The 16,802-nt window shown below is 44.2% G+C and overlaps 2 protein-coding genes across 2 annotated transcripts in view; one reads left to right on the forward strand and one right to left on the reverse strand.

Annotated features, from left to right (window-relative positions):
- Positions 1-247: 247 nt before the first annotated feature.
- wbp2 (WW domain binding protein 2) lies at positions 248-9,712 on the reverse strand. The gene is made up of 8 exons (XM_076266960.1): positions 9,549-9,712; positions 8,386-8,494; positions 8,033-8,168; positions 6,737-6,829; positions 5,480-5,617; positions 4,866-4,985; positions 3,614-3,684; positions 248-858 (listed from the first exon to the last, which is right to left on the reverse strand). The coding sequence occupies exons 1-8, from the start codon at positions 9,605-9,607 to the stop codon at positions 811-813; spliced, it is 774 nt and encodes a 257-aa protein (XP_076123075.1). The 5' UTR covers positions 9,608-9,712; the 3' UTR covers positions 248-810.
- A 2,492-nt stretch (positions 9,713-12,204) lies between these two features.
- Positions 12,205-16,802, forward strand: part of unc13d (unc-13 homolog D (C. elegans)) — a 50,760-nt gene continuing 46,162 nt past the window's right edge. The window contains exons 1-7 of the mRNA XM_076266961.1: positions 12,205-12,632; positions 14,692-14,736; positions 14,833-14,883; positions 15,634-15,690; positions 16,014-16,121; positions 16,545-16,604; positions 16,768-16,802. The exon at positions 16,768-16,802 is cut by the window's right edge and continues 32 nt beyond it. Coding sequence (XP_076123076.1) covers positions 12,570-12,632; positions 14,692-14,736; positions 14,833-14,883; positions 15,634-15,690; positions 16,014-16,121; positions 16,545-16,604; positions 16,768-16,802 — 419 coding nt within the window. The 5' untranslated portion in view covers positions 12,205-12,569. The remainder of the gene's footprint in view (positions 12,633-14,691; positions 14,737-14,832; positions 14,884-15,633; positions 15,691-16,013; positions 16,122-16,544; positions 16,605-16,767) is intronic.

The raw sequence follows: 16,802 nt of genomic DNA on the forward strand, positions 1-16,802 counted from the left end.
CAGCTGCACACGCATGCTTCCCACCGACATTAATCCTCCCAGCATTCCACACTTCAATTCTAATCCCGGATCAGCGTTCGTGTCTCAGAACGCCAGTGGTTCCCTCACGCGTGCAATCTGACGACAATAAATCAACACTGGCCTTTTACTATGCATTAGTGCATTGGTCCCAGACGGCAATCCCCAAGAACTCCTAACAATACATACATACAAAATGGACAAACGATTCACAAACAGTATGACAATACTGAATATAGCTGGTTTAGTGTTGCTCCAGGTTAATTTTGATCTGGTACAAAGCAGCCAGAATAAAATGAATGAAATGAAATGAAAAGAATTAAAATGAAATAAAATTCTCGTCGTGTACATTCACCAACAGCAAGCCAGGCGGTCAGGCCACCGGTCATTCAGACATGGTGACATCTGCCTAGCCCTCTCTATCTGGTCTCTGGCTCCACAACCAGACTAGCTAGCTACAACCACCGCCATCTTTATTTTCTGCATCGTTGCCACAGCAACGGCGGAATTCCAGTCTCATTAGTTCCAGATTCCAAATCACGAGATGGGGAGGAGGAGGCGTGGCACCAGTGAAGCTTGAAGAGAAGTCTGGATGAGAAGAAAGAGAGATGCGAAAAGAAAGCGAGGGAAGAGGGAAAGGTGAGAGGGAGGGAGGGAGAGAGGGATGACAGACTCTGGCCTGAGGGGAGAGAGAGAGAGAGGAGAGGAAGGAGAAAGTGAAGAGGTCGAGGAGGGAGGGAGGGTGCTGGCTGGACTGGGCTGGTCAGGAAGTGACCGTGGCTCAGGTCTCCTCTACTGGTTCTTCTTGTCCTCAGGTGGGGAGTAGGGGGGAGGCTTGTCCTGGAGAAATAATATAAATAAAAATAATAAGAAGAGGAAAAAAACACACACATTGACTGTTTTACCTAGCTCCACTTACACAACACACTCTAACATCCACATCCATTAAGTATAAGTATAAATACTCTTTTGATCCCGTGAGGAAATTTGGTCTCTGCATTTATCCCAATTCGTGAATTAGTGAAACACACTCAGCACACAGTGAACACACAGTCAGCTGCCTGCAACAACAGCGGCGCTCGGGGAGCAGTGAGGGGTTAGGTGCCTTGCTCAAGGGCACTTCAGCCGTGCCTACTGGTCGGGGTTCGAACCGGCAACCCTCCGGTTACAAGTCCGAAGCGCTAACTAGTAGGCCACGGCTGCCCCTTACATCTTTATCCTCAGCTGCCGCGGACCAGTCCATGGACCTCGAGAGGGACTCTAGCAGAGGAGTGATACGTATGCAGAGGAGTGATACGTATGCAGCGGAGTGATACGTATGCAGAGGAGTGATACGTATGGTAGTAGGAGTACAGTGTGCTGTACTATGTGCATGCAGTATGCAGTATGCAGTATGCAGTACGTAGAGGAAAAGTGCCAGAAGACAGAAGACAAAAATAAAAACAAACTGAGAGACTGCGTAAAATAAAAATAAAAATAAAACTGAGAGACTGCGTAAAATAAAAACGTATGACATCATAATCAAAACTAGCAAGGGGGCGCTGTGACGCAACTGACTGCAGCGGCCGTAACACATTCGGGCCCACAGGGATCTGGGTTAGCATCTGACGTCCAAGGGCCCACGGGGATCTGGGTTAGCATCTGACCCGGGTCATTTCCCAATCTCACCCAATCTGGCTCTCCCACTTGCTACCAGTCAGTCTCTTCACCACTTGCTACCAGTCAGTCTCTTCACTATCCTATCTGAATAAAGGGCAAAAAAAAGCCCCAAAAATATACTTCGAAGGACTCCTAAGTCACTAAGACCTATGCATAAACAATCCTAAGCCGCTTTTTGTGGAATTTCACATCGCAATGTTTTGAAATGCACATCTACAGCTCTCAATCACAAGAGAATAATTGTGCATTGTAACTAAGTGATGCAATACGCCACCAACAACAACAAAAAACATTCATTGTCAACATGTAAATAAATGTAACTTTTCATTGTAGCCTAAATCAAATTGAATTGTTTCTCCTATTTACAAACATAGGTTATGTGTCTTCATACAGATTATGTAAAACAAGTTGCAAAGACACTGCATCAGTCCGTAGTGTATCTCATTATACTACTAGGCTATTTGCTTTGTCATTTAGGCTAGGCTATTTATTAATAATCTTCCATCCTTCGGCCCTGATTTCCAGCCTTTGTGGTCTCAGGTTAATGGATATCGTTTCAGCACACTGCAAGTGTCTGGTTAATGACCTCACTTTTACCTGAGTAACACCTGAGCACTCAGCAGCGCCTGAAACAGATCCGTGGCTCCATGACTACCTGGGCCTGACCCATTTCAGGGTAAGGATTAGCTTAGTCTCAGTTAGCATACCACAGGCCCAAGTCCTGACTGCATTTATGTCACGTGATTGAGCTCCTACTTAAGTTATAGATAGATAACATCTTAGACATCTTCCCTGCCTCTGCAAACAAGGCCAGACATTAGGAAGGTAACAGAGTAGCATGACAGAACAGCATGAATCACTGAGTACTCGGGTAGCCATTTTGACCAACACCATTTGCTATCAATTTATGCAGGCACTGGCAGAAAGCCTGAAAAATGTTCCAGAACTGTTTGTTTGTGTGTGTGTGTGTGTGTTTGCGTGTGTGTGTTTGCGTGTGTGTGTGTGTGTTTGCGTGTGTGCGTGTGTGTGTTTGCGTGTGTGCGTGTGTGTGTTTGCGTGTGTGTGTTTGCGTGTGTGTGTGTTTGCGTGTGTGTGTGCGTGTGAGACTGCTTTGCTTGGCTTGGCTTGTGATGTGTATGTGTGTGTGTGTGTGTGTGTGTGTGTGTGTGTGTTTGCGTGTGTGCGTGTGTGTGTGTGTGTTTGCGTGTGTGCGTGTGTGTGTGTTTGCGTGTGTGCGTGTGCGTGTGAGACTGCTTTGCTTGGATGGTGATGTGTGTGCGTGCGTGCGTGCGTGCGACTGCTTGGCTTGTGATGTGTGTGTGTGTGTGTGTGCGTGCGTGCGACTGCTTGGCTTGTGATGTGTGTGTGTGTGCGTGCGTGCGACTGCTTGGCTTGTGATGTGTGTGGAGGGCAGATGAGGAGAGAAGACGCAGAGGAGAAGATGGGAGGAGAAACAGGCAGGAGGAGGAGGAGGAGAGAGGAGAGGAGAAGAGAGGAGAGAAGGGCGGAATAGAGAAGGAGAGGAGGGAAGAGAAGAGAATAGAGAAGGAGAGGAGGGAAGAGAAGAGGAGAGAGAAGGAGAGGAGGGAAGAGAAGAGGATAGAGAAGGAGAGGAGGGAAGAGAAGAGGAGAGAGAAGGAGAGGAGGGAAGAGAAGAGAATAGAGAAGGAGAGGAGGGAAGAGAAGAGGAGAGAGAAGGAGAGAAGGGGAGAGAAGAGGAGAGAAGAGGAGAGAGAAGGAGAGGAGGGAAGAGGAGAGAGAAGGAGAGGAGGGGAGGGCCAGTGGGTGTTGAGTGTGAGTAGTGATGGGCTTATTGCTCACCTCTGGCAGATACACATGAGCTGTGTGTGTGTGTGTGTGTGTGTGTGTGTGGTGTGTGTGTGTGTGTGTGTGTGTGTGTGTGTGTGTGTGTGTGTGTGTGTGTGTTATTGCTCACCTCTGGCAGATACACATGAGATGGAGACACGGTGTTAGAACTGGCCGCCGCCTCCGCTGCCTTAGCCTCAGCTACAGAGAGAAGAAAAGGGAGAGAGAGAGAGAGAGAGAGAGGAAGGGAGAGAGAGAGAGGGGAAAAGGGGGAGAGAGAGAGATGGAGAGAGGAAGGGAGAGGTGGAGAGAGGAAAAGGGGGAGAGAGAGAGAGGAAGTGAGAGATGGAGAGAGGAAAAGGGAGAGAGAGAGACGAAGGGAGAGAGAGAGAGGGGAAGGGAGAGATGGAGAGAGGAAAAGGGGGAGAGAGAGAGATGGAGAGAGGAAGGGAGAGATGGAGAGAGGAAAAGGGGGAGAGAGAGAGAGAGGAAGTGAGAGATGGAGAGAGGAAAAGGGGGAGAGATGGAGAGAAAGGGAGAGATGGAGAGAGGAAAAGGGGGAGAGAGAGAGAGGGAGAGAGGAAGGGAGAGATGAAGGGAGAGAGGAAAAGGGGGAGAGATAGAGATAGAGAGAGAGAGAGGAAGGGAGAGGGGGAAGAATTGCAACAGAAGTGGATAAAATAAGTGAGACACATGAAACACACACTGATTTCAAACTGGAAAACACAGATACGCTCACACTACTGCTCGTAAGACTGCTCGTAAGACTGCTCGTAAGATTGCTCGTAAGATTGCTTGTAATGGCTGCTTGTAATGGCTGCTCGTAAGACTGCTTGTAATGGCTGCTTGGAAGACTGCTTGTAATGGCTGCTCGTAAGACTGCTTGTAATGGCTGCTTGGAAGACTGCTTGTAATGGCTGCTTGGAAGACTGCTTGTAATGGCTGCTTGGAAGACTGCTTGTAATGGCTGCTTGGAAGACTGCTTGTAATGGCTGCTTGGAAGACTGCTTGTAATGGCTGCTTGGAAGACTGCTTGTAACGGCTTCCACACACAGTTGCGTTCCGTCAACGCATGCCAGTGGGTGTTCCCGACGGTAGCTATGCAAATGACTTAAGGTATAACCGTAATTTGATTGGCTGGTGCCGTCCGTCGGTGCAGCAAAAAGTGAACTTCTCAACGCGACGCAACGGACCCACAATTCAGTTGGGCAACGGATGACGTGAGCCCGTGTAAAGTGAACGGGACGCGTCTCCAGCACTGCAACGCACGCAACGGTGTGTGGGAGCCGTATGACTGCAAATAATACACTTGGTTGTTATGTACGTGTCTGAAGACGTTTAAAAGCTGTGTGCGTAAGTTGCCCGGGGGCTGTGCTTCTTACCGGCGGGTGTTCGGGGCAGGTCCAGGCCCTGTGGCGACTGGCCCAGGGGTGCGGAGTACGGCGGGGGGGGCATGTAGGCGGCAGGGCCGTCAAACGCTGGGGGGTTGGGATAGAACCCACCTGTGGGGTCAGACAATCACTCAAGAGGCCAAATACTACCCTTTTTACTTCCACCAGCAAATCTTAAGTACCACTCCATGTCCACTCTGCCCCGTCCCTGCCCATGTTCAAAAAGCACCTCAAAACATTTCTTTTCACCAAGACCCCTAACCCCCCCCCACCCCTCATTGTTAAGCGACCTTGGGTACCATGAAAGGCGCTATATAAGTCCAAGTTATTATTATTATTATTATTATTAAATATGACAAACAATGAAATATAAACTTGTGCATGATTATGCAGGTCTTTGTTGTGTCTCCAAACAGACTATGCTTAATGTTTACTTGCATTACTGTAATCAAATATACTAAAAAAAAGTAATTCACCATTTGTTGAAAAAAAAAAGATGAATGACATGAATATTAATCATATGAAAGACAACAACGATATTCTTTGTTTTTGAACTAGCTGACTGGAACACAGGCAGAGAGGGTTGGAATGGAATGTGTTCGTACCTGGGGGGTAACTGTAGCCAGGGGGGGGCCCAGAGGCGTACATCCCATTGGCTGGAGGAGGGGGGTAAGCACACGCCCCATTGGCTGCCATGTAGGGACAGTTTCCAAAGTCGCCCAGAACTGGCTGCCCTTTGGATGCTGCACGGTCAACACAGGAAACACAAAGTTACATTTACAGGGAATTTTCTTGGAATTTCTTGGATATTACTGGAATTCTACAGTAATTCTCTTTCTGAGTTTCTGAGAAGCTCCTAACTGGCGAATTTAGGAGAAACTTCTAAAAATAATGAGCGTGTCACTCGTAACTTTAGGACTCCTCATTTTTTTTCTAAGAGTACCGGTAATTCACAAAGCATTTTAGCCCCAAAAGGAGCACCTAAGTCTGGGATAGCTTAAAAGAAGTTGAGAGGACTCATAACTCACTAAGACTTCACAAAAAATCCTCCTCTCATCCTGGGAGGTATTCCAAGTACATGGTTTAGTGGAAAACCTGGGTAAGTTAACTCAGAGTAAGTGGTAAACCTCCTACAACAAGAGCCCTATGGCATTGTTTAGTCAGGAGAATGAAGCCATACAGCTCTTCTATTAGGAGGTTTACCACTTACTCTGAGTTAACTTACTCAGGTTTGTCACTAAACCATGTACTTGGAATACCCCCCAGTCACTCATCACCGTAGGGGAGGTTTTTGTCATCATTCCCGCGTTATAATCATCAGCCAATGAAGGGGGTCACTTCAAACAAGCTTGTGCATGAGGAATGACGTCAACCATAGCAACAGAGCTCTTCTCTTATCTTAGGAGTTGTCATTTTTCCTTACTGAGAGTAGGTCTGAGTGGCTTTGTGAATAAGTTAAGAGAAAACTCCTAGCAAAAACGTTTAGTGTGGTTTAAGAGTACTCCTAGTGGTACAAGCTTTGTGAATACGCCCCCTGACCTGCATTAGTCGTCAGCTGATTTTGAGCCATCCTAACCCACACAACCCTAACCCAGCTAACCCAGCTAACCCAATACACAAGTCACTGCAGTGTCCTCCAACATGCTGTAGTACCTACAGAATTCAGCAGGTGGCAGTATATCCAAACCACAACAAACATACAAAGTACTCTTGTCTTCCATCATCTTATGAAAAAAAAAGAGTGGGCTTCGTCAAGAAGCTGATTGTCTTGTGCACAACTGGGCCAATAAGCTTCACAGGGAAGACAGGAAACAAACAAACAAACAAACGTTCAGAGGAAAAAGTGTCCATGGCCCTCCTACCCTGGGCGGCAACATGCAGCATGTGCTGGCCGAACTCAATGGCTCCGCCTGCAGAGAAGATCAGCTTGAAGGTGGCAGTGCCTTCCCAGCCTCCTGCAGAAGACCAAACAAATCGAACCCAGATATAAAAAAAAAAAAAAAAAAAAAAAACAGAACACAGGCAGACACAGGGAACTGACCATGATACAGTGCATCTGTTGATATTGTACTCATTCTATTAGTTTTTATGATGAAGTGTTTGAAGGGTTCCTTTGTGTGGTAATTTCTAAACTTGAACTTGGGTGTGCAAACGGCAACCACTGCAACTGAGAGGGAGTCCACATGATTGTTGCCATCATATGGTCTCTAGCGACATAATGAATACGATGTGGGTAACAATGACAAGTCACGGTTCCAAATTTGGCCAAAAAGGCAATATGGACTATATTTGAGCTTTAAAAATGACACCCCTCCCTCCAGTGCTGCCGAGGCAAAATGTTGATTGACATTTGAAGTGATGTCTGTCTGAGCTTAAAAAATGATGCCTCCCCCCCTCCTCCTCCTCCTCCTCCTCCTCCTCCTCCTCCTCCTCCCCCTCCTCCTCCTCCTGAAGCCACATGGTCGGTCACTGGAATAGCGGTTGACTCAGTCTGAGAGCTTTTTTTTAAACACACACCCTGAACAGAAAGGGAGACGCAGAGGAGTGTGAGAATTTGGACATACTGTATTTGACTCTATGGACCCATAAATAAGGACACGTATGAAAGCCCTGGCCTTTATGTGGGTCACTGTGAAAAAGCTTCCCCAGCACAGTCTAGCACCTGCTCTGGCACGCCGGTATTTCACCAACCTCAGTGTTGCCGGGAAATCGCATCTAGGAAAATTCCCCTCTGGTGAACATGTTTTCAGAAAAGGCCATTATGCCTGAACCCGTGTACCAGGAGCAACAGTGGCAACTCTCACAGGTGTGAAGGTGTGAAGTAATATGATGTGTTGTGGTTGAAACTATACTGCTCAGCTTTCTGTTATGTAGTTTAAATGAAGTAGCATTTTTACAGGAAATTGATCATTTCTGCCTTTACCTCTTGCGTGAAGTGACTGAGTGTGTGGTCAGTGTGTCTGCCCATTCCACCAGGTACAGGCCTACATATGTGAATGTGTGGCCATGTGTGTTTGTTTATTTCTGAGTGAATATACAGTATATGTGGGTATTCATTCACAAGCGAGTGCAAAAAATATGTTTTTGTGCATATGTAAGCTAGTTTTGGTGCATACAGTATGATATAGAGAGTGTGTGTGTGTGTGTGTGTTTCTCACCCCCTGGTTCTGCGCTGACTGTCCCCTTGATGTAGTTGGCCCCCAGTACAGGCTGTTTGACCTCACAGCCTTTCATCAGATAGAAGGGCATCATAAACGACTGCAAGGCCTCTTTCCCCTTCGCCAAGAAGATTACCTAACGCACAACACAAACAGGGACTCTGACAAACTGTGTGTGTGTGTGTGTGTTATGTAGGCAAAGTTAAGTGGACAAGTTCATGTGTGGGGCTGATGCATATGTGCTTGTGTGTGTGTGTGTGTGTGTGTGTGTGTGTGAGTGTGTTTGATGAAGGAAAGAAGAACTGATATAGACAGCTGCAAATGAGGCTACTGTAAGTGCCTCATTAACGTACCCTGTATGGGGTAAGGTAGACACTTCCCTTCCTGCTTTTCTTGAAGGCATCAGGGAGACGGTCTGCTTCACAAAAAGCCAGCTCCACATTCTCATAGCTCATCAAGACACTAAAAATATAAACACACATATTTAGGGAACAAAATCAAATTAGTCCTGGGCCAATTATTCATGTTCAGTAAGGAACGTGCCAAATAAAAGCTAAAATAAATATTATGTTTTTGTTTTGCAATAATCAGTCTTTCCAATGAAACGTGTACAACATTAGGCTCTGGAACTTTCCTAGGCTACTGCATAGCATTTACCAAATAATAGGATTTATGTCTAATGTCTAAAACTAGGTAACATAACTAGGCTAGATGAAATTGACTAGCAGCCATATAGTGTTTTTTTCTGGTTGTGATTTAACCCATGACTAACACAAACACATGACCATATGACACTCGTGATGGATATTTGTTTAAATAACAGTATCTACACTGATGTTCTTAACCTTACACAAGCCAACTATCTACGGCACCTAAAAGGATTCTAGCAAAATGCAGCTAAGAAGCTTAAATGACAGGCACACCATCATTGGCTGACAGGCTAGTTACAAAAGGCACCTGTAATAGGTTTACTACTAATATTCAGTGTATCTTGACGAAATCATAGGACATGACTTAACGTTACATGATGTAGCTTGTGAATTTTGATAACGAATAAAACATTCTATATCAGGCTCCCGAGTCCCGACTGACACTGCTCAATGTGTGAATAGCTGGAGACAGTCGCACTTGGTCACAATGAATAAGCAAAGTGCATTCTTGATATGGCAGATTCTATATTGGTAGTTCCCAAACTGGCTACCTTTGCCCAGCGTTAGCAAGCCATCAGTTAATGTTTAAGCGGTTACATCGGCCATGATAAAAAAAAAGTGATAAGTTACAGTTTGTTTGCAGTGTCCTAATTCATTGAAGAAAAGAAAATGGTAAAGCTAACCACTCAGATCCTCCACATTATAGTCTGCTAGATGGATGCTGAGAGAACCGTTAGCTTGGTATTGCTAGCTATTTTACAGGCTAGGTTAGAAAGTTAACAGACGCTAGCTAGCAAAGTCTGACGTTAGCTTCAATGAATGCCCATCCTCACGAGTTATGGTTTCCAACAGTATATTCCCGTTACCTTTCGCTGTTGTTTATGATGACGCCACCAGACTCTGAGCTATTCTTATTTAGGGCCATGGTTTGGTGCCCAAATGTCGAGCTCCGGAAACAAGAATCTTCAGTGCATATGTCGCAGTAAGTGGTCGATGGATGGACTGTTTTGATCTCAAACCAAGGAACGTGAAACGCTAAATGCACCTGCACTTCCGGCACGAAGTCACACCCACCATATGACATCATAGGTTAGCTAACATTGTGGATGTTTCCCGAATGTTCCCGTTATACTAAAACATCGAAGCAGACTACGCATAACATCGAAATATATATACATTTCTGACCAAGTTAACAAGCAAGTCCCTGTTTAAGCAACATGTCTTAATGAATGTAATTATTACATGTAAAACGCTGACACTTGTAGGAAGAAATTCATGAAGGTAGGCCTATGCCTAAAATCAGAGGAATGCTTCTTCAAAGTATAGGCCTACTGCTATCTAGTATAGGCCTGTCGTGTCTGTGTCCATTGACTTGAATATATAGCCATCAGTCAGAGACGTTATGCTACAGTACACTTTAGTAATTTGTGTAGTTCTCTAAAGGCAGTGAGGTTATGTTCTGTCACCTGAAACTGAAGCCAGATTACCATCAAATGTTTTATGTCATTTCAGCAACAGTTTTAGCCCGGTCTCTTCCTCCCTCTCCCTCTCCCTCTCTGTCTTCCTTTGTCTGGCTCTCTTTGCCCAACATAATCAGATAGCCTGATTGTTGGTTTCATTAAGCCAATTTTCCTGTGTAAAGTAATATGGAAGTTACTGCATTTTGCCTTGGCACAACTCTTTGTTGGCAAATAATAGGCAGAGTAGGTTACAGGCTACAGTAACTTCCAAATAAGGGTCAAAGGTCAAGTTTGAGCCCAATATTTTTTTATGTACACACATTATCTTTATTAAAACAGGTAATTGCCAGATTTCCATTTTTCTACCTATAATACATTTGGCTTGACAACAAATAAACTTTAAAGTATTTTTTCACAGTTTCACACTTTGGCAAGTTAAGGTATTTTGCCTTTGTAGGACAGTATAGCAAATTGATAGCCTAAGTGGCCTATGCAAATTGAATTGTGTGTCAGGTTTTACAGGTTTTATACAGGGATTTCCCCTGTATGGAGGTTTATTAATAAATTAGTTAGTTCAACCTCAAAGTAAGAGGAGCCAACAGCCAATCTCAAATTCTGCTTTATAAATTCACACCCTAATGTCTCAGTCAGGCCTCCCAGGAAAATAACTGAAGATTCAAGCACTGACCGAGTTGATTACCATGCACAATTTTACCAGAACTTCACAGTACATTTTGCCTGGGCTGTTACCTCAGAGAGCATTTTGTCTTGATAGCATTGATAGGTTACCCAGAGTAAGTTGGCATCTAGCCTGGGAACACCCAGACCTTCACAACTGTACAACTGGAAGTGGGTCTAAAAGAGGTTAATTGACTTAAGACTTCCAGCAGGGGAGTAACTAGCAGTGAAATTAAACTTAAATTGGTACATTAAACTCGTACCAAATAATTTCAAAAGTGTAGCGATCTTGTAAATGAAGGTTTTAATTGCAGTTGTTTACTCAATTCCAAAGAAATACATGTCCATGGGTATTCCCAGTCATATGGGTATTCCCAGGCTAGTTGGTATCAAAGTAATTGTTGAAATGCATCAGACACAAATTTGAACATTGATCTGATGGAATTCCCATAGCCCACAAGTTCAAAACAGCAATGGTTATTACCCTGCCAAATTGGTCCAACCTGTTTGAAACTTATTGAAATGTTTTCTTACAATCCATATCTTAATATGTTGTTACTTTCTTCCATTCAAATTTTAGTAATATTTTAGATTCAAGGACAGCTTGAATATATTAAACAGTTAGGGCTTTGTCCCTGTACTGTGGTGATGAAATATTTAATTTGTCTCCCTCTCTTTTAGGGTGGCTGTGCTTCCATGCTAAATGTTTCTTCTGTGAGTCTCAGTCTGTCTGGTGACGTGATTTTCAAATTATTTCGGAGAAACACCCACAGAGATTATGCCTTATGTTGATGTTAAACTTCATCCGCCTCAACCTGATAAGGGCCAGATCTGGACTAGATCTGCGCAACTATCATGCAGCCACTCTTGGGATGCAAATGAAGCATTAATCAGATTTACATCCACGGCCTCTCTGCAGCCAATCATGTGCGACAAAACCAATGAAAACAACCAGGCAGAATGAAGTAGTGTGCAAACAGAGTGGAGGCCTTATCTCGGACTGCTCGATCGATCCCTCCATGCCAGAGTGTTTGTTCTGCGAGGGTCTGAAGCAAAGACTGAGCTGGAGTCACAACATGGGAGACTGAAGCAATGAGAGATACTCAGATGAGAGATGCTCAGATGAGAGATGCTCAGATGAGAGATGCTCAGCAAAACTGAAAAAAGAGAAGAAAAAGATGGGAGAGAGATAGCGTTGCACCTCAGGCGCGCAAGACAGCACTAAAGCACAAGACGCAGTTGCACGTCTACAGGCTCAACATTTTGAACAGGAAGTGGTAAGGCAGATCACTATTTATGGCAACATTGTATTTCTTAATAGCGGCTGGAAAACTGCAGTAATTGTGATGATGTCCCGGAGTCATCAAGCGCACACAACGGGTTTGTGTGGGTCAATGACTGCATGACTGCACACTGACGTGAAAGAAAAAACAGTTGCAAGTCACAGGTTCATGTATTTCCACAGGAAGTGCTGACTTCCTCCACCCACACCCCATCTGCCAGAGCCTCAGTGTTGGAGGAAAGCTTTCTCAGACGACATCAGAAGATTGCAAAGCCCAGAGACACTTTCGGACTCGCTCCTCGCTGTCCATTGTCCGTCTAGCAGGTGAGTCTACTTACTCTGTCCTATTCACCATTGCGTGGGGTTTATCCATCAGCGCCAGTGGTGATACATCATCAGAGCTGATCTTGCTGGAGTTTGCTGGACAGCGGGACTGTGTGTGAGGACTGCGCGTCGTTGGCTCCAGCATGGTGCCAGCAGAGGATGGAGAGACCACAAACAGCGATGCACTTCTCCGCCCTCCTGAGCAGGCAAGTTCACAGCATGGAGGTGTCAATTGTGGCCATCAAACGACAAGTAGACTAACATTTTATGACAATTGTGTGTGTGTGTGTGTGTGTGGGGGGGGGGGGTGTTAAGATAGCAGTTCTTGCTTGTTTTTTGTCAAATCATTTCAAGTGGTATCACCAAGAAAGCGTTACACACCACACTACCATCAATAGCATTAAAATCACACCATGGCACTGTATGCTGTATTTGTGATACGTTAGAATCATGTTTGGTCTCAGTGCCTGTTAAAAAAAAAGGACTTAAGAAAGACATTCTGTTATTGAACGGGACAGCTTGGCAATTTCAGTTTCGCTTCATTTCAGACATTTAAGCGCTGATGGGTTGGGACAGGTGGATGGTGTGTCCCACCTGTAGCAGGTGGCCTTACTCTGAGCCAGGTCATAGTCAGCTCCTCAAGGCCTTACCGCCTCGTTGGAAAAGCCATGTTTCTCTGATACGCTGCTCTGTGATGTTGTGATGGCTAGTTCAGATGGCCTCCAACAAGGAAGTGGCCTGGTACAACTCAGCGGTGGCCATGCATTTGCATTTACATCTGTTCCGTGTTTTTCCTGCACTCATATGTAAGCCCTGTGGCGTTTGTGCTATGTTAGGACACCCGTGCCTCTGAACCGAGGAGAGGAGTATGTCATGCCATATCTATTCAACATGAAGAGGCACTTGACAAATTGCATTGAAACAAGGGCTTTAAACCTGCCTGGACAACTGTAGTGTTACAAATCCACTACTTTGTTTGAAAACTCCATCAAGATAGCATATTCACCAATCTAGTTGTACTTCTATCTTCTTAACTGAATGTTCTTTTAATGTATTATTTCATGAGCTTGACTGTGGACCACAGATACAATATGAGGTCATGCAGTGACACTCTGTTTTTAGCAACAAGTTTTAATATAAATATATAATTATAAATACATACAAATATATACAATTATAATTGTGACATTTTGGAAAAGATGCATGAAGGTATGTCATAGATCCACTCATGAGTTGACCTTCCTCAAATGTAACACACTATACTGATACCTTGTTATGTCCGATTAGGTGAAAAGCCTTCAGTATACTTTAGTCATCTGTGTATTCCTCAGTTTAGCACCATAAGCAGTTAGGTTACATTCTGTCATCTCAAATTAGAGCCAGATTCCTATGAGACTGTGTCAGCAGCCATTCTCTCTCTCTCTCTCTCTCTCTCTCTCTCTCTCTCTATATATATATATATATATATACTGTATATATATAAATGTATACTGGTATATATAGGGCCGTAGTCACCATAGACATTGAGGGGAACATGTCCCCCCCAATATTCAAATATAATGTCCCCTCCAATATACGGACATAGAAAAATAAATAAAGAAAAAAAAACGCTATACTACAGGAAACCAACAAGCACCATCATCTGAAATGTAATCAAATGTAAATAACGCACAAATTAGTGACCTACGGATGGTTCCAGAGTAGCCTACACCCTTGAGTGGTTTGTCCTGGTGGTTTTCTGTTTTTCTAGGGTGACCTGATTGTGTCCTCTTTTTGGTTTGTGAAAAAGAGGACACCAGAGAAAACACTGCCTCAAAAGGCTATTTTGAACTCATTTGTGAACGACAGAGAGAAACACAAATTTACTGTAAACACGTTTGAATCTCAAAAAACAAATTAATTCCTGGACGATTTTTAAGGACTCAAAGAGGACATCTTGTCACCCTAGTTTTTCGTTGGTGGTGTGCGCTATCAAAAGCTTCCATTTACTGCACCCTACTGCGGTGAGGTATACATATACTGATGTTGGCTCCATCAAGCCTATGTTCCTGTGTAAAAGTGTTGGTTATAGACAATGTTCTGGTCTGTCCCTCATGCTGTGTGTGTGTGTGCGTTGTGTGTTCGTGCGTGTGTGTGTGCGTGCGCGTGTGTGCGCGTGTGTGTGTGTGTCTGTGTGTGTGTGTGTAATCATAATGTAAGTGTGTTTTAGGGAGAGGGCATAGATCACTGAATTAATATGTCAGTTCCTTTTCATTGCTCAAACAGGGACATGGTGCAGACCCAGGACTCACCAAGACCCGCCGCAGACAGGTACATTTCCAGTATCTTCTTCTCCTCTCTCTCTTCCTCTCCTCTCTGTTGCCATAGTAGTGAAGGTGAGGCACATCTATGTTCTATTCCCCACAGGGTTCTCCTGCTCGTAAACTGGCGCAAACCAGGAAGATAAAGGACAAGAAGGTCAGTTCTCTCTCTCTCTCTGATAATGATGGATTACCCATCATTACTAACCATACAGTACTATGGTTCTCATGGAACCTTACAGTACCAAAGGGAACCTATCCTCTGGTTGTCATGGAGCCATACATTAGCCTACTAAAGGGAACCTATCCACTGGTTCTCATGGAACCATACATTAGCCTACTAAAGGGAACCTATCCTCTGGTTTTCATGGAGCCATACATTAGCCTACTAAAGGGAACCTATTATCTGGTTCTCATGGAGCCATACATTAGCCTACTAAAGGGAACCTATCCTCTGGTTCTTGTGGAACCATACATTAGCCTACTAAAGGGAACCTATCCTCTGGTTCTCGTGGAACCATACATTAGCCTACTAAAGGGAACCTATCCTCTGGTTTCTGTTTGCCGTTTGTTGGCTCTGAATGCACTGACTGTTTCTGCAGTCATTTTGTAATACCATATATTGTGTAACCTTATTGCACAACACATGCTTACAGTGGAGCACTGTCATAGAGGTGATATATGGTATCTTTTAAAATATCATTATTATTGGTAGTTATATTATATTATTATAGAGCATTTCTTTATTTTCAGTTAGTTATTTTACTGTAATTGATCCTCGGATAATGTTTATTATTGGTTGATTTTCTTATTTGGTTGATTTACTATATCTTACAGTGCTAATGTATTGTTTATTGTTTATCGTTGTTCTAAAGGGAGCCGATCATAAGCATGTTGTTCTCCACAGGACTTTAAGGAGACGGAGAATCCCGAGGAGGCTGCACGGCGCCACAAGGAGCAGGAGGTGACCTTCCCATTGGTTCATTTCTCAGCCAATAGCATCTCTCTGTTTTTGTAACCCTAAAATAACAACAGTATTTTCATAAATCGAGTCTCCTCACTGATTTGTTTTTGGTGGACAAATAATTGCAAATTAGTTGCTAGACTTTTCAGTAATTGCAGTTACAGTGTTGCGTTGTGTTGGAAAGCTGTATGAATAGATACTTTGAATTACATAATTGACATAATTAAATGTTGTTTAATCTGGGTGATAGTGAGATCTCTCCATCTCTCTCTCTCTCCATCTCTCTCTCTCTCTCTCTTTCTCTCTGTCGTTTGTTCCTACAGTTGAAGCCCCTGTATAAGGAGCTGCTGTACACTGTTGCACACAGGCATGGCAAACCAGCTACCAAAGCGATCCACACCGACGACCAGCTCTATCACTACATTCAGCAGGTGAACTCGAGACACACACACACACACACACACACACACAGACACACACATATACACACACACGCACACACACACACACACACACACACACACACACACACACACACACGGACACACGGACACATACACACACAAACACACACACACACACACACACACACACACACACACACACACACGGACACATACACACACAAACACACACACACACACACACACACACACACACACACACACACACACACACACACACAAATGGTGAATTATACACACACAAAAAACTCAATACATTGAAAAGCTCGCACAGACCACAGACATTTTCTGTCCATCCAGGCCAGAGAAGCTCTAACCTCTTCTTCCTCTCAGGCGTCCAAACATGACAGATGAAGAACATACAAGTTTATAACCTCTTCTTCCTCTCAGGCGTTCAACATGACTGATGAAGAACATACGAGTTTGCTGAGGAAGGTGCAGGAGACACAGGTGAGGATGTACACGCTAAGGACATGTTAAGGACACGCTACACGCTAAATGCTTCCCTCAGACACACTCTACCAGTCGGCCATGACAGTAGGAGGGCTGTTTTTGCATACTGTATTGCATACAGCAGACCGCATCAAACCAATCTATGACCCTGTTCCCTCAGTCTCCTGCGTATGGCTTGATGGTCACTGTGAAGGA

This window comes from Alosa pseudoharengus, unplaced genomic scaffold (assembly GCF_046254945.1).
Source record: "Alosa pseudoharengus isolate Yale_2024_CS ecotype anadromous, Long Island Sound unplaced genomic scaffold, YU_APseudo_1.1 YU_APseudo_1.1_scf_4, whole genome shotgun sequence".
Taxonomy (NCBI): Eukaryota; Metazoa; Chordata; class Actinopteri; order Clupeiformes; family Clupeidae; genus Alosa; species Alosa pseudoharengus.